Source organism: Colletotrichum graminicola (genome assembly GCF_000149035.1).
Source record: "Colletotrichum graminicola M1.001 genomic scaffold supercont1.6, whole genome shotgun sequence".
NCBI lineage: Eukaryota > Fungi > Ascomycota > Sordariomycetes > Glomerellales > Glomerellaceae > Colletotrichum > Colletotrichum graminicola.
Window position 1 is genome coordinate 323,010 of NW_007361010.1, and position 17,304 is coordinate 340,313.

Sequence of the window (17,304 nt, forward strand, 5' to 3'; positions counted from 1 at the left end):
CGCCCGAATCTGATATTGGCCCCGCGCCAAGTAAATGAACGCGGGCAGTGAACTCAAAAGCCTAAGGGAAATCGCCGTGGTGACTACTCAACAACATTTGCATACGTGTATCATGGCCAACCATTGTCTGGACAACGCCCAGACAGCGCCATTTCTGGCGAGTCTTCTCAACGGCCCTATATCAGTCAGGGCATCTGGATTGTTCTCGGACCGAGGAATCCGTTCATTGAACGTTCCTTTTCCTGAAAGCTAGACCATTAGCCTGTTCTCGTCCTGCAATGCCGCTTGTCTCTGCTATGGCATTCTATGTTCTTGCAGCCGCTCTCCTGTTTACTGAGCTGGATTGCGGCCATCACTCGCCCAGACGTTATGGCCGCGCGCACGCTTGGAACTGCGTCCCACACGGCCACGCAACGTACGAGGGAGACTCGGATAACGTCTTCGTGCGCATATCTCACGACCGGCCCATTTTGGTCCCGACCCGCGGCGATCACCCGCAGATGCCGGTCGGCGTCGTGAATGACGACGACGACCCCATCCAGACCAACAAGTTCTACGCCAACTTCTTCGCCGGCAACCAGGACAACGCCACCTGGACGCACCCATACTCGGTCTGGTGGTCCAATGACACGGTCAAGCACGGCCACGGGCTGTCCGTCTCACAAACGGACCGCAACGATTTCCTGTACGGTCCAGGAACCCCCTCAAAGTCGTTCCAAGAGCCTTTCTTCCAGCAATCGATTGCCCTCTCTGCGCAGGAGCTCCAGAACGGCACGGTTTTGACGACGGACACATTGACGGCTTTCGCCGTCAATGTCAACCTCGCGCCTGCGAAGGGCGCGAAGCCGGTTGTCTCGTTTCCCCTCGTCCAAGGGATGGCGTTCGTCACGGGCGTTTACAGCAACGCCACCGTTCTCATCCAGTCTCAGAAGCAGTTTTCAAATATTACCGGCCTTCGGCTGGGTTCCAACGGAACGAGTGCCGCCGTTTATGGCTGGAGTGCTCGGCTGAATGATGGGTCGACCTGGATGATATATCTCAGCCCGAGAGAATTCTCACAAGGACCAGCTCTCGAACTAGTGGACAAGGGAACACTTCTAGGCCCTTCAGGTTTCACTGGAACTGTTCAAGTCGCCAAGAACCCCCAAGGGGCAGCGGGCGCCGAGGTCTTCAACAAGGCGGCCGGAGCGTACCCCGCGGGTGCCGCCATCTCCGGGTTCGTTTCGGGGAAAAGGGGCACGTACAGACTGGCCTGGGAGAAGAGGGGCGTCGCACAAAGCCCCTTGCTAATGTTTGCCTTGCCTCACCACGTCAAGTCCTTTGACGAGAAGACCGCCAAGGGAGTCACAAACGTCACCTTGGCCAGCACCACCAAGGGGATCGCAACCGCCACGTTTGCTGATGCCTTCACCATGGTTGAGGACAACCTTCCGATCGACATCGGCTTCGATCCGTGGTCGCCTCGTCTGGGCTCCGTTGGGTCCAGAAACGCATCGGGCGGCACGATTTCGGACGAGGCCAAAGCCTCCGTTGTCGAGGCCGCAAAGATTGAGCTTGGTCGCGACATCATCCAACTCACCAATTTGACTTCGAAATACTACGGTGGGATCGCCTTCTCCGTGTACGCAAGGGCGCTCTACGCCGTCCACGAGATAGCCGGAGATCCCTCGTTCAAGGATGATGCACTGCGCAAGCTAGAAGCCGCATTTGACCGCTACATTAACAATCTGGAGCCGAACCCACTGGTCTACGACGACGTCTGGAAAGGCATCGTCTCCTCCGGGTCGTACGGCAACAACGACTCGTCGATCGACTTCGGCAACACGTACTACAACGACCATCACTTCCACTACGGCTACTATGTCTACACCGCCGCCGTGATCGCACACCTGGATCCGTCCTGGCCGACGAGAAGCGACGGCCTCAACAAGCTTTGGGTGGACAACCTGATCCGCGACTGGTCCAACCCCTCGGCAGAGGACCCCTTCTTCCCCTTCTCCCGCGCCTTCGACTGGTTCCACGGCCACAGCTGGGCCCGCGGCGTGATCGAGGCGCCCGACGGCAAGGACCAGGAGTCGACCGGCGAGGACGCCTTTTCGACGTACGCCATCAAGATGTGGGGCCGCGCCACCGGCGACGCCCGCGCCGAGGCCCGCGCCAACCTCCAGCTGGCCGTCACCGCCCGTAGCCTGCGGTCGTACTTCCTCATGGCCAGCGACAACGACGTGCAGCCGCCCGCCTTCGTGGGTAACCGCGTGGCCGGCATCCTCTGGGACCGGAAGGCCAACCACACCACCTACTTCGGCGATCAGATCGCCTACATCCAGGGCATTCATATGCTGCCGATCGTGCCCAGCAGCGCTTACTCCCGTCCGGCTTCATTCGTGCGGGAGGAGTGGGATCAGTACTTCGCCGGGAACAAAAGCGGCTCCCTGACGTCGGGAGCCTTTGCCGGGCACGTTTACGTCAACCTCGCTATCGCGGATGAGCCAGGGGCGGCGGAGAGTTACCGGTTCATGACGAGTCTGACGCCGAACAGCCCTTACCTTGGTGGGGTCAGCCTAGCATGGGACATCGCATACACGGCCGCCCTAGGCGGGAGCTTATACCCCAACTCTACTGCCAACTCAACAATCGGGACATAAGCCTTTGGTTTGGGGTTTCTTGGAAGCATCTCTGGGTTAGTGTCGTTAGAGGGTGGCTGGTTCAATAGTTCAATTCAATTTCCATGGGATCAGTCGTGGCGGACAAGCGATATTCCATGGGCCAGTGGTCGTTTCTCTCGCAGGAAATCGATCGGTTCCAACACATTTGGTCAGCTTGGGAGATAGCATCGCCCGAGTTTGCGGACTAACGATTGGTTTGCGTTTGTTCATGAAATATAACTCAATTGGACCTGCCAGGCAGTCCTCACAGCCCTCTACAAGCCAAATCCTAGGTAGGAAGGAAATATCTCCCCACTTCACCAACGCTTGACCGCTCCTACTTCCACACAGACGCCTCAATCGATCTCGACGGGCTTCGGGTTGACGTAGAATCCGGCCGCCTGATGGTTCGATTTGACGGACGACTGTACTGCCGAGCTGGGCGAGACGGGCGAGGACGCCATCCCGTGGAAATAGGCAGGGGGCTGCGTCATTGTCGACTCCCCCGCCTCCACCAAAGTCCTCTGGTTCATCTTCAGGTGCCGATACAGCATCGCCGCGCAGATGATGCAGGTGACGCCGAGTATGCCGACGCCGACGCCGATCCCAGCCCTCGCCCCCACCGGTAAACCGGCGGATGATCCGCCACTGTCGGTCTCGTCGGTCTGGGTTGCTTGGTCGTTTCCGGTCGACACCGGTCCTCTTTCGCCCGTGGTCCGTGTGAGACCTGGGTCTTCTGACGTTCCTACAGGCATCTTGGCCAGAGTAATCGAGAGATCTGTCGGAGAAGCGGCCTCTGATTGCCCAGGAGATAGCGGCAAAGGGCTCATCGAGGTCTCGGCCGGAGGACTGCTCGAGGGATCAGCCGGCGCGGTTCTTGACAGGACCATGGTTTTTGTCGGCTCTCGCAAGGTCGTCGATGGTCTCGAAGGAGCTGGTCCGGTCCCCGGATCCCCGTCGGAGATGGTGAAGGTAGTCGAGGAGATGTGGCGCAGGGTCTGGTTCCCCTGGTTGCCGTCGGTGCCCTCGAACAGCCAGAAGTAAGCGACATTGGAGACGGACAGATCCAGCCCATAAGCCTGGACCTCCTAGTCGAACTCCCTAACCCACCCCTTGGCATCGACTGCACTCACGCCTCGAGGTCAGTACCCAGCCCGAGACGCGGTACTGGACGGGGAATCGTCTGCTACTTACGTATACGAAAGGGGATGCCTCCCAGCATCGCGGAGGGTGGAGCCTGTTGCCATAGCCCGATTGTGTAATGCCTCAGCGTCGTATTAAACGCAATCTTCTTCTTGTCTACGATCCTCCACGCATCTTCATCCTGGTCCGGGTAGATGGACTGTCCCAGCACCGGGTTGAGAGGCTGTCCGAGCACCAAGGTGACGAAAGCAAATAGAAACAGCGTCAGGGAGCGCATATTCAAAAGCGGCTCTCTGTTTTTCGTTTCTGTACAAGAACCATAGCGGGCATGTCTGCTCTTGTAATACCTGTTTGCCTTTTCATTTTTGACCGCCTTGCCTGAGGTTGTAACCTAGGTAGCTAATTGCCTGACCCCGTGGTCGTCTGACTTGTTTGTGCCCCCCTTTCTTTGTTTCGCCCAGCACAATCGTGGCCGGCAAACATAATGTTTGCGGCAATCTTCGAGCTGTATATTGCTGTGGCGAGTCTCGATGGAAACACTCCCATGACTGCCTATCTGCGCCGTTGCAGAAAAGGGAAGCTTGGCTGGTTTATCTATCAGCTAGTTACATGGCACACGCCAATGTGTAGGGAAATGGCCATGGACAAACCGGAGAAGCTCGCCGTCATTGGCTCGATATGAAATGGCTTACAAACGCAAGCAATTGGTGCGGCACTCATACCTTTGCAGATGGATAATACATTTGTGACTTCCTTGGGTCGTCTGAGCCCTATTCCTTCCTATTCTGAACTCTGTGGCGATGGGAGAAGGAAGACTACTGGAACAAGCGGGATAACGACAGCTTTGATAAGCTTCCAAAAGAGCACCTAGCAATACCACTGAAAGACCAGAGCCAGCAGTTTTGACACAAGCAAATGCAATTCTTGCATAACAATTTCCAAAGGGACTACTTTTTATTGGTCAAGGCAGTCACTAAGTAAGATGGCCAGGTGAAGAACAGGGCGGATAAGCCTTCACGTGTTAAACGAAAGACTGGATTTTGTCAGGCTAGCCAGGTTGCAGATGAAAAGGGAAAAAACTTTTTAACGCTACAGCCTACAAAGCCAACCTTCAGGTGATTTCTTTCTTATTCTTCAACCGATATATGCAGGCAGAGACAACCGCTAAACTGTGACGCGGTGTTCCATACCAAACAAAACTAGGCAAGAACAACCGGGCAACAACAATCAGGCAAGAACAAGATGCAAGAAACTGGAAGAGGCAAGAACGAAGGAGAGCGGCTAGGCTTCCATACTCAGTCAATTAAATACTTCCTACTTGGCGCCAGACAACTTCTCTCTTCCTGCTTCGCACCAACACCACCCAACCGAGCAACGGTCACGATGGACAAAACGACTCTCGACACCCAACGTTACGCCAGCGAGGGAATCCGCCTCCTCTACCTCCACTTCTCCCCCAAGATGTTTGAGAAGGTGAAGCGGACGGCCGACGATTACAAGTGGACTATGATGCCAATGGAACTCATCGATATGGTTCACAGGCATGCCTTTGAGGAAAGCAGAGACGTCTTCGACAAGCCAGTTTTCAGCATCGACGATTTCATCAGTGCCATCACGCCTATTTTTCGCCCGTCTGTCCTCACTAAAATCCGCTCGAACTTGGCTTCCTTCGATGCCGTCGCCGGCGTTGAGTGCACCGAGGTATTCCTAGGCCAGCAGACGATCTGCGATTGGATTATGCACATCATCGCCGAGTTTCTCAAACCCCTGCACGCCTTAGAACCTGGCCAGTTTACATCGGCTTCTCGGGGAACCTCTTCGTCTGCCACGACCTCCGAATCTCTCAAGAAGGACCCCTTGGTAAGTTTGCGTCTTTTGCCTTCTCACTCTGTCTGTCACTTCATCTGTCAATTCGTCTCTTAATTAGTCCCTCAATTCGTCTGCCATGTCGTCTGAAATTTCATGGGTTTTGCCCGATGTTGATACCTTGACCTCGAATAGCTACTGACTTATTACCCTCTACAGAATATCACCCAGCTTGATGGCCCCTCGGACATGTTCGATGTCCCCACAGACCGAACGGTGCAACAGGTCATCCTCCGCGGGCGTACAGTTCTCGAGGCATGGGCGAATAATGAGACTACTCGCCAACTCAGCATGATGAGAAAGGGTCAAGAACGCCTGCGTCATGACCCTGAAAACCTTGATCCGACCTGGTCACCTCGACATGCTGGCAGTAACCCCGTATACCACGGCTCGGTTATCCGTGATGAGGAATGGCCTCGACGTTTCAACGAAACTCCATTCGACGCTCTTAGTCCCAGAACTAATTCCAATCAGATGGTGACCGATGCATTTTCTGTCATCTTCACGGCGTTTAGTCCCCTGCGAGCCTTTCTTTGGGCAGCTTTTCAAAACGGATTGCCCCGCATGGCGCCCGATACCCAGGACATATTGAACACGCATAACACCTGGGTCAGTGGTGGAAGAACCTACCAGGGCGCTGTCCTATTCAAGTTTCACTCGACGCAGCCTTCTCCAGCTGGCCTCACTCACTACGTGATCCCTGAGGGCAAAGAAAACGACTGGGGAACGAAATCTTTACACGGCAACTACAAGGCTATCAACGAGCGACGAGTCTGGGATTATTATCGCACTATTCATGGTCAGAGTGGCGACGTTTTTCCAGATCTCGTTCATGGTCTAGAATATGGCCACCAACTGACTGCGCTCACACCTTTCCGTACCAATATGTGGCGCACTATCTGGAGGGCAGGTGCAGCCTCAAACCATCTCAACGCTCAACATGCTGCAACTTATGCCATCAGCTTTGAGATTGGCTGCCCTGCTGAGCCTCCACCAGCAGCGGCCAAGACTATGGGGAAACCGGGTGACGGCCAAGACAAAGACCAAGGCAAGGGCGGGGGTAAGGGGGAGGGTAAGGCGTCGCTGGGACGCCGAATCAGGAACAAGGCCTCCACCATCTTCAGGCCCTTCTCAGATCGTTCCTCGTAGGGACACTAGAGCCTGCGATCAATATCGAGGCTTGTCAACATAGGAGGCCTGGCTTGGCCAGAAGCATTCTAGTGCGTCATTTTGTTAAATCGAGAAGCACGTCATCGTGAGAAATAAACACGATTCAGTCTCCATCCATGGCAAGTGCATCGTGTTACAAAGTGAAAGTAAAGATGAGAGGAAGGATGAAAGGGGCAATAGCGTCTTTAATCTCTAATAGAAGCGACGAGAGTTGAGGCAAAAGTTGTGAAAGCCAAGGTGAAAGTCGTGGATGAAAACTGAGCGCGCCCAATACATCGCAGGGGAATTAGTCAGGGTCTGTCTTGGTGACAACCGAGCATGTGCTGCTGGGGCCTGTGCTGAGCTAAGGAGGTTCACATCGCGCAAGCTAAGCCAGGGAATAAGTTATTGAAATAAATAATGATATCTTGAGGCTATGCAAAGGGGGGGAATCCTCTATCCAAACACTGCATCATTATATGACGCGACCAAGGTATCCATTTCTCAAGACGCCACAGGCTTGCCTCCGAAAAAGGGCTTTAACAAGAACAGAAAATCAACGTCGACCAGACATTCAGGCCTCCTAGTCCTGCCTTCTCTCCAAGTTGTTGGCAAGGTTCATGTGCATCAGAGCCTGAGCTGCCCAGTCCTCGTCAGACTGCCCGCCTTCTTGTTGGCCGCTATTCCACGTATCTCTGTTCTCTCGACCATCGATCCCAGGAAGGTTGATATGCGGCGTCGATTGTCCCGCGCCGGGCTTCGCGCCCACAGGCGGCGGGCCGTCGTCGCCCCCGAATCGGTCGAAATCCGACAGGACGTACCTATGACTTGCAGACGCGTTGGCCTGCCCCTGCTGCGCGTAATTGGGTACCTCATCACCGGGCATCTCAGCAATGCCGTCGTGGCCTTGCCGTGGAAGTGAAGCCATCTGCCCGACCTGCTGTTGGAACTCTTCCTGCTCCAGAATCTGCGGTGCGTGCTCGACATTCCTCAAACTTGAAGAGCCAGGGGCCTGGCCGCTCGCACTTCTTTGACTGCCTATGGAAGTTCGGTGAAGATCGGGTCCGTCCGCGGTGCTAGGCTCGCCTCCCATGATGCTGGCCGGGTCCATATCTCTGATGGCGAATTGTGCAAGGGTGCGCATCTTGCGTGTGACCCATCCCGCCAAAATCTTTCCGCGCTGTTTCTCGCCGAGGCGGGACCGGGGGAAGTCGCCCTTGTTAACGAACGCCACGATGTCGACAATGATCTGGTGTTCGTTGAGAATTGCGTCGACGATGACCGGCACGACGGAGCCAAGGTAGGCCTTGCGAGTGATCTCGGCTAGTACGACAACAAGGCCGCCGGCTTGAAAGACGGCGCTACGAAGCATTAGCATCGACATTCTACAAGAGTGCGGGTGTCAACTTACCATCCACCAGTGACGATGTTTCGGTGGCACCGTTCCACAGACGCCTCGATATCCATGGGGAAGTGGCTGAGGCCATTGATCTCAAACGTTTCGCCAATGTTACCGAGGACGAATAACACCTGCATGTCGACCTGCGCGCCTCCAGGGCCGATGGGTCTGCTCACGTTGTGCAAGAAACCCAAGTCACCTGTGCGGACATACTGAATACTAGGGTCGCCATCGACTGTACGCCCGTCGAATCGCTCGGCATCAAAGACGTCCTTGGAGCCGTAGAAGCCCTTGACGCATGCTTCAGAGTCGACCCAAATCTCGCCGTACTCTCCATCGTGGCAGAGCATTCGGCTTTCGGGGTTGACGATGGCGATCTGTGTCGAGACAGGAACCATGCCCGAATCCTGGAGCAAGAGCGCCTTGGCATCTTGCTCAGGATCGACAGGATAAACAAGACCCCTCCGCAGTGCCTTGGTGTCTAGCCAGAGCTCAATAGGCTCGATGCACATGTAGGACCGCGAGGCGATCATTGGGTTGAGAACGTGGGAGTAAACGGTGTTGATGGCGGTCCTGTCAAGACCGGTAGCGGCGAAGTGCAGGCGGACCTTTTGGAACACATCGACTCGTGGTCTGCTCTCGGCCGAGATCATCAGGTTCTTCAGCTCGTGGAGCGTAAAGCCCTTGCCCTGCATCACCGCCATGGCGTGATCTAGCATCTGAGGCGTCGCGTAGGTGTCCTTGATCTTGTACCTAGAAAGAGTCACGAACAGCGACATGGGGTTCTGCGCAAATTCGACGGGTGAGAGGAGGTAGGTCGGGGTGCCTATGTAGATGCCCATCAGGCACGAGTGGATGAATCCCAGGCCCGTGGTACTACGCACACACCCGAGGACAGGGCGGGAGCTCGTCATTTGGCAAGTTTCCTTTTGGACCTTGCACATACCCAGGATGGTGTCGTGTCCCAGCTGAACCGCAATACGGCGCTGATCGGGAGTCCAGTATGTCCAAATGATTACAGGATAGCCTGGCTGAATCCAGGCGGGCTGCATAGTGATGCCATTGTCTCGCAGGCCACTGCTCTGCTTGGGTGGCTTGGTAGTGTTGTAGTAATTGGGGACGCCGATTTTAAGAATGGAAGCTGCCTGCTTGACATGGTTGGACACAAGCTTCAGCTTGACCAAGTGGTCCACCTCGTTATTGACCAGGATAGCCTTGACGCGGAAGTCGGCGACGACGTGCAGGAATGCCGGCACGTCTTCGTTGAGCCGGTTCTGGTCCAAGGGGGCCAGTGGGATAATGACCGCACCCAGATTGATGCAGGCGTGGACGGCATATACGAACTCTTCTGAGTGCGTGTACATCAAAATCAAGTGGTCGCCGGGGCGGACCTTGACCTTGTTCTTCAGATACAGCGCCACAGCGGAGACCTTGGTGTCGAACTTCTTCCAAGTAACGCCTTTGCCTTCTCTGCCACGACCATCGATCGTGCAGTAGGCCAGCTCCTCTGGTTGTCGGGCCACGCGCCATTGGATGAGATCGGTGATGCACGAGAAGTTATTGAGCGGGGTGGAGGTGCGATCATCAATGACAACTTCTCTTCGGTCGATACCCGAGTACTGCTTGTCAGCTGACATGAGGATCCCCGCTCGAGAGTCGGATGAGATGGGCGACCAAATGCCTCCGATGGGGTCGACGCCGATCGGCAGGTTAAGTACCGCATGCTCTACGCCGAACTTGACGTGGACGCAAGGCAGGTTGCCCAGGTCGAATTCTCTCCTGCACAGCATGTTTCCGATGTCCCGGCGTCCGTTCTTCACTACTCTGGGAAGGGAGTTTGGCGCAGTGATCATGACGCAGTATAGTCTCAAATGGTGTTCCTGCATCAAGACGTCCATACATCTTTCGGCGAGCGAATCGAGCAGTGCCGTATCGAGTTGCCTCGGTGGTCCACCAGACGTCAGAGGCGCTGTTGAGGCGGCTGGTGATTCCAAGACCACGATGGGGAGGTGCTCCTCGTTGACAAATACGTCAAAGGCAGAGCAGTCGTAGATCTTGGGTACGTTCTTTACAATGCTAACAACGAGGTGCTGAACGAAGAAGTAGCGATGCTCCGCGACCTCGGTGCCGTGCTCGACCCATTCGACTTTCTGACGAATACGATCCTCGTACAAGCCCAGCACGAAAACCTTTCCCTCGATGACTGTACCGAGCAAGCCGGTTCTCAAGAATTCGGGTTCGACGAGGGTCGGCGTCGGTTCGCCAGGGTCGAACTTGTAGGGGCGGGCGTGGAAAATCTGCTCCGTGTGTTTGGGCAAAGCCCAGAAGCCTCCAGAGAGCGAGGGCGAGTCCACCCAGATTTCTCCGACCGAGTGCGGTGACGCCAACAGACCGGTTTCCGGATCGACGACTGCGAGGGTGGCATCGGGGATCGGGTATCCGAAGGCGCCCACGCGGACAGTGCCTTGTTCGCTGGAAGCACGTTTCCGCGCCTCGTCTCCGATGGCAACCACGACAACTTCGTTTGTCTTCAGAGCCTCTCTATCAAGGAGCACCTCGCTGAGCTCATTCTTAGCGCGCTCCTCGGTGGTGGTGGTGGCACCGCCTCCCAGAAGACTGCCGAAGCCATTGGAGGGTGCCAGCTTCACCTCTTCCTTCTCTTCTACGTCAGACTCCATGTCGGACCCCGTATCGAGCTTCAGCGGGCATCCCATGCGCTCCTCTCCTCCTAGCCAGTCGCGGATGCTGATGACCATTCCTCCGTGCTCGGGGAGACAAAGCATAGGCGCGACAACCTCGCGGGCGCGGGGATTCCGGAGTGGCCTCAGCCATCTGTCTGCCAAAACTTCGTGGAACTCGCCGTCCACCGTCAGCGTATCTATGAGGCAGAGTTTGACGGTCTGGAAGTTGGGTTCCATGCCCTTTTTGAAATTTCGTGTCGTCATGGGGTCTGATTGGTAGTTGTATGCCGCGCGCTTTAAACCGGGGTAGTCTGCGATCATGAGAGTGGCCTTGTACTTGGTGATGAGATGGGCGTAGAGGCCGGGTACTTCGACGGCCTTGTTTTCAACCCAAACGGTCGTGTGGCCGCCGTACACTGTGAGAAGAACACCCAGAATCATTCCGATGCCCTGTCGCGGGTCAAGATATGAGAGAAGCGTTTCGCTCGTTGAACCTGCCCCGATGAGCCGACCGTTCTTGTCTCGGAGAGTGCGGCTGAAGGTATCACCAGGGCCGTTTCCTGGCACCGTGGAAACGACGGCACTGAGACAAGCCATCTGATGCATGACTGTTCGGTGGCTCAGGACAACGCCTCGCAAGTCGCCCGTAGGGGCCCTCGAGAACTCAATGTAGGCCAAGTCGGGAACCGTCAATGGCGGCACGTCGTCCTTGCGCTTGGGGTGGAAGCTGCCAAACTCGTTCGTCTTCCACCATTCGACACCCTTGGGCCAGTTCAGCTTCTGTGTCGTTATGTCGCGCTGGAAAGCCTTGAGGTTGTTGTCGGTCGTGAGCGCCAAATGGGCCTGCGTCGATGTGAGGATCAGATTCAGCTTCTGGTAGTCCTGGAGGTCGTTGATCGGCACGGCAACGACGCCAGCAATGAAGCATCCCAGAAGGGCAATAACGAAGTCGATGACCTCGGTGTCGCGGTAGATGAGTGCAACGCGATCGCCGCGATACAGCGAGCTCTTGTCCCTAATTACCTGTGCCACTTTTTCGGCCCTCGACGCTAGCTTGTCCCACGTGATGGAGGCAATTTCCTTGCCTTTGTTGTCGAGGACCCAGTATGCGGGAAGCTTGGCCATTGTCCTTCCCCTGTGCCTCAGAACTGCGGCCATGTTGTCGAACTTGGACATGGGAGTATTACTATCGTGCGGGTCGGATATCGCGAACGGGAGGTCGCGGGGTTCCAGAGGCATCATGTATTCGAGCACTTCCGGCGGGGGCAGGTCGTTGGCAGTGAGCATGGGCGGCGCCATGGCAGCCGTGGGCGAGAAGGCCTCACCCGATGAGTATCGGTGTGCTCCGCCATACTCTTCCTGCTGTCCTTGTTCATAACCCTGCTGTTCGTAGTTCTGTCCCTGCTCGAAGTTCTGCCCACCGGTGAATCCCGAGAAGTAACCTGTTGAGTCAAGCATCGTGCCTGTCCGACTGTCGTACGGGTTTTGGGCATGATCCACGTAGTGCCCTTGCTGGTCGGGGTTGAAGGCGTAGTCTGTCGAGACCATAGTGCCGGATCGTGTGGGTGGTTCGTTGTTCGTGCCAAGGAAGAGCGAGGTATGCTGCTTCATGGTCGGCCGTTGTTCGGCGACAGGACCGCCAGGTCGAAGGAGACCGGCGGGGTTCATCTCGGGGGAAGAATAGCCGGGGCCAGGGGATTGGTATCCGGGAGACGCGTAGCCGCCGGAGCCGTGGCCGGAGCCGTGGGAGGCAAAGGGCGACTGTGGACGGTGCGAGCTCGGCGATGTCGGGCTGCTGGGATCGGAGTCTCTACCGCCCAGGGCAGCGAGAGCGGCTGCGCGGTGGCCATCGCTCGAAGGGTGTCCGGAGTTGTCGGGAGAGTGTATGCCCAGGCCGCCTCTGGCTTGGTTGGCGACGGGGGCGCCGAATGAGCCAGGGCCCATGAACTGGGAGAGGAGCTGCGTTCGTCGCTTTTGGTATCTGCAGAGAGAGAGGGGGGGGTGGTCGTTAGCCGTTGTCTCAGGCAAGCAGTCGGACAACACGGAAGAGGGGAGGGGGGGGTTTCGCGGAGGAGGGGTCGGTACCAACCCTTTCTCTGTGATGTCGCCTTCCTACAGGCACGAGAATGCGTTAGTCCACGAATGATGCGACGGTAAACGGCAAGCAGGAAGAGAGATGCACTTCAGGCAGGTGCTCGGACGAGATGTAGGCGGGCGCATCCGCGCAAGGTCTTTTGCGGGATATCGGACGAGTGCGCGGCGGCGGCGGCAGCGGGGAGGGAGATGGTAATAACTCACCTCGAGCTCCTTCTCGAGCTCTTGCAGCTTGTCCTGCAGTTCGGGGGTCAGTTGTGCTGCCATGGTGGTAAATGTGGTCGTGAGAACGCGCAACAGCTGCGCAGGATGCGGTGCGGCAACGAGCAAGCACAGCAAGTGGAAATGGTTAGAAAGGGTCTGGAATGGCCCGAGACCCCGGGGTTAAGGGGAATGGGACTGTGGAAAGGGCCGGGATTCGCCCAGACTTAAAAGGAGGGACGATCGCACAACGTGTTGATGTCCAGTTTCGGGCCCCCTCGTGTTCTGGATAGGTGTGGTATGGTAGCAGGTTTGGTGGGTGGTATCAGGGTCGGCGTTGGTGTAGGTGGTGGTGGTGCACCGTCCTGGATCTCTCCGCCCAGCTCAATCTCGTGACGTAGGTCGTTTCCAGGAAAAGAAGAGGAATGGGGGACCGGTCGCTATACCCGGTCGGGCCAAGGATGATCTCGACCAGGTTAAGGTTGGCCCAAGTCACTCGCGAGCTTGGTTTTGGGGGGGTGAGCGGGCGGGCTGGGTTGGAAGAATAAGAGTAGAGAGGCAAGGAGGAGAATGAGGATGACAACGCAGGGCTCGGGGGCTATAACACGGGGCATCCAGTGGTGCGGTGCGGTGCGGTAGATGGCGTCCCCAGTGAAGCGGTAGAGGCGGAAGCTGGTGGTGAGTGATCTGGCTGAGAATGGCGTCTGCTGCACACAACGAGGGGTAAGGTACACCTCCACAGGGATTATAAACGTTAGTGTTATACTTACTAACCAGAAGGAGGGTAGGATCAGCAGGTAACTATACTTATATATAGGTGTAAGATAGGCTATATTTTAAGTACTAGTACTGGATTGCCCCTCTGTTATTCTTAAGTACAAGACGAAGTCGGTAAGGCATAGAGTGTGCTAATTGCTGTAAGAAGTCTAAAGGTATTGCGAGCCAGGCTGCCTATATGACTGCCTGTAACTCCTCTAACGTAAGGGTCTAGATATTATAGTGCCTATTAATCTAATCCTTTATCTAACTCTAGTGTAAATACTTCCAAAAGGCCTGTATCTCTATACGTTGCTCCTTTAAGAGGTCAGTATTGCGATAGATTAATAGGGTTAAAGGGGGGGTTGTTGGTAGATTATTTGCTATATTGCTGTTATTGTTAGTGTTAAGAGGAAAATGTAGGCGATACGTAGGTATCTGTTGCTTTAGCTGGCTGGTTAATAGTGATGAAGTCATAATTAGTGCTAGTACTAGTACTAATTTTAATAGTAGTTTCCTATATTAAAATAAGTACTGTCTCTTGCTGCTGTATGTGGGGCATTTCACTGCACTAACGTTTATAATCCCTGTGGAGGTGTACATTAGTGCTTAGGTGGGTAGGTAGGTTTGGTCCCCAGTCAAGCAAGGCACGGAGACTGAGTGAGTGGCGAAGACATGGCCGTTTCCTTCCTTTTCTTTTTCTCTGCATTTACTCCGTACTAGCGCGAAATACTAAGCCAAGCCACCTGTGTAGGTATCTACCGGCACGTTTTACCGAAGCAGCAGCCGTAATAAACGCCAACGGCCAACATCTCGAGTGGGTTAAGGAACATGTTTGATAACGGACGCCCTGGACCATTCCCGGGACATCCATCCCACCCATGTAAACAATTCGCAACGATATTTCACCTACCTACACAACGGTAAGTTGAGGGCCAGTCTAGTGTACCTACGTAACATGGTGGGGCAGGCAGGTCTATCAAGCATTCATTGCGCGCGCTCGCCATTCGGCCTTCTTCCATTGCCGCCCAGGCTGCTGGCGACGACCGCGGGTGTCACCTCGCCCGTTAGCGTCGAGATCCCGGATGGTAGGACCCAGACAAACTTTCAGGTACCCGCGAGGTAAATAACGAAGAGGTGTGTATAGACCCCAGACGATGCTAGCCTACGGACACCTGACAAGAGGGGGAGGAAAAAGAAGCGGAAGCGGGAGAGGAGAGGGAGGTGGAGGAGAATAGAGAGCGAGAGAGATACTTAAGGTTTACCGTCTAGATATGCAGTATGAGACGGCAGTCGATAAAACATTGTCATCGTCATCGACCACCAGGTACCGGCCAAGAAACGTCGACGGAGGGGATGCCCAAACGAGCAAACACGAGCAGGCCTAGGCCCGGCCTCTCTCTCTGTATCCCCCCCTCATCTTCCGGTCCACCAGTCCCTGCAAAACCCCGGCGCCAATGGCGTAGTGATTCCCGGGGTTTGCACTCACCACCTCGCCAAGGCCAGACTCTCCCCCCTCGACGGCGGCTGTGGTCCGTTCCGTGGAACGGTATCCGTACAGCCCGACTCGACACGACAAGAAAGGCAGGCGGCTCGCGGGTGGGATGGGGCATGGAAGCAGTATCCGTAGAATACCTACCCAAGGTAGAGGGCCCGGGGGAGAGGGGAGACTAAGGTCAGTTATTTCCGTCGGGCTGCATGGAGGGAACCACCGAGAATGGAATTCTCCGGCAAGCAATCCACCCCGATTGCCCACCAAGAAATGTCTTAAAACATGGCCAACAAACAAACAAAATAAGACTCGCTCCTTCCAGTCCTCCAGAATCACCGGCGGTTACATCATTGGCTCGGTTAACTGACCCGATCTGGTCGAGAGATGGAGTGGGGTCTATCCCTGAACGGAATAGCGCCCGGAAACGAGCGACAAGGAATGGGGTCCTAAACGGCTTTTGAGTGCACAGACCATAAGGACAGGGCTGCGGGGCTCATTATTCGTGGCCGACCTTTTTCAGTACGCGCTAGAAACGAAACCCCACCCAAAATCTTCTAAAGAGGAATATTTTCTTCGCGCTCCTTCCTTCCTACGACGTCAACAAACCTCCTCTCACCATCAAGATTGTTCCCCAAGGCCTTTTGCAACCATCTTCGAATAGGATGGAAGGCAGGCCAGCCAGCAATGCTCTCTCTCCTGCGACACTTGTGGTGTGTGCTTGATCGTCGATGTCGGACAAAGCAACTAACGTTGCTTTGTCCGTTTTTGGATTTTCAGCCTCAACCGTCGGTGACAACGTGTCCAAACACGAGGCGGCTGTTGAGCGGGCTTTGAAGGGACGCGGGCATGTCTTTGTGCTTCGCCTCTATCACCACCAGACGCTGTGGAAGGACCCGAGCCTCGATGATTCCCGGCTTCCTATTTTCAAGTCTTGAGTCTGAAACGGACGGGCCTTTCGCTTGATGCCGCAAAAAAAGGGGGAAACCCCCCACGAGATTGACATCAAGTGTTGTCGGGACCACCTCGGACTCGGCGTGGGGGGTCGCGAGATTCGTCCCTCTCGAGGACAGACTTTGGCTATCGCTAGGACTACGGCGACCAGTGGAACTAATGTCAAAACAGGACAAATATCACCGCTCCTGGAAACCACCTCAGAAATGGTAAGTCGGAGATCCTCTTTTCTCTAGCCCATTTCACCTCCATACTTCACAAATGATGAGACAATCAACTTAACACAGACCTGTTCGGAACAAATTTTGTCGAGAAACGTGCATTATTCTCCTGATCGAAGACACTTCTTCATCCACACTTTTTCTTCAGCATCTTTTCACATGCAGTCGCTGACGAAATACAGGAGACACGACGAACAAACAACATGGTCATCGAACAGGAGAGGAAGTTTCGTCGAGGCACGTCTTTTGAGGCGAAGTCCTGCGATCCAGTTGCCCCGAGACGAGACGCAAAGGGTCCCTTCCCACCACAGCCTGACTATCCAGTTCTTCATTGACCGGCGTTCTCTTGTCCGTTCTGCAGCGCGCGTTTGTCCAGCTCTACCTAGAAATAGCAGTCCGTAATACAACCTTTGTGTTGAGGCAAATCTATCCTTTTCTGTCACTTGAACATTGTGTCCCGCTCGCTCTCCGTTGTCTCGGTACTCGACGCCCTTTATCCCGATTATTCATTGAAGGAAAGTTGTTGGCATTTAACACAGCCGTCGCCCCCGCGTCGTTTTGTGCCCATGAGAAAACCCCAAGACATTTGATTCGACACCAGTAAATACTCATATCCCTCGCAATCGATAAGAAAACACCCAACCCGTGTTCTCTAGACTTATTTCGCTTTCTACTTTTCCATTTCTCTTTTCTTCCCAGTCGTATC

The 17,304-nt window shown here is 55.2% G+C and overlaps 4 protein-coding genes across 4 annotated transcripts; 2 read left to right on the top strand and 2 right to left on the bottom strand.

The window, feature by feature from the left end:
• Nucleotides 1-278: 278 nt before the first annotated feature.
• Nucleotides 279-2,645, top strand: GLRG_02142 (glycosyl hydrolase family 81; the record flags this gene model as incomplete). Its single annotated transcript, XM_008092800.1, has 1 exon — nucleotides 279-2,645. The coding sequence occupies one exon, from the start codon at nucleotides 279-281 to the stop codon at nucleotides 2,643-2,645; it is 2,367 nt and encodes a 788-aa protein (XP_008090991.1).
• A 356-nt stretch (nucleotides 2,646-3,001) lies between these two features.
• GLRG_02143 (uncharacterized protein) lies at nucleotides 3,002-4,065 on the bottom strand (the record flags this gene model as incomplete). The annotated part of the gene is made up of 3 exons (XM_008092801.1): nucleotides 3,002-3,670; nucleotides 3,752-3,768; nucleotides 3,840-4,065. The coding sequence occupies 3 exons, from the start codon at nucleotides 4,063-4,065 to the stop codon at nucleotides 3,002-3,004; spliced, it is 912 nt and encodes a 303-aa protein (XP_008090992.1).
• A 1,106-nt stretch (nucleotides 4,066-5,171) lies between these two features.
• GLRG_02144 (uncharacterized protein) lies at nucleotides 5,172-6,803 on the top strand (the record flags this gene model as incomplete). Its single annotated transcript, XM_008092802.1, has 2 exons — nucleotides 5,172-5,648; nucleotides 5,814-6,803. 2 exons carry the CDS (start codon nucleotides 5,172-5,174, stop codon nucleotides 6,801-6,803), a joined length of 1,467 nt encoding a protein of 488 aa, XP_008090993.1.
• A 583-nt stretch (nucleotides 6,804-7,386) lies between these two features.
• Nucleotides 7,387-13,244, bottom strand: GLRG_02145 (acyl-CoA ligase-like protein; the record flags this gene model as incomplete). Its single annotated transcript, XM_008092803.1, has 3 exons — nucleotides 7,387-8,164; nucleotides 8,215-12,995; nucleotides 13,182-13,244. 3 exons carry the CDS (start codon nucleotides 13,242-13,244, stop codon nucleotides 7,387-7,389), a joined length of 5,622 nt encoding a protein of 1,873 aa, XP_008090994.1.
• Between the last annotated feature and the right edge of the window lie 4,060 nt (nucleotides 13,245-17,304).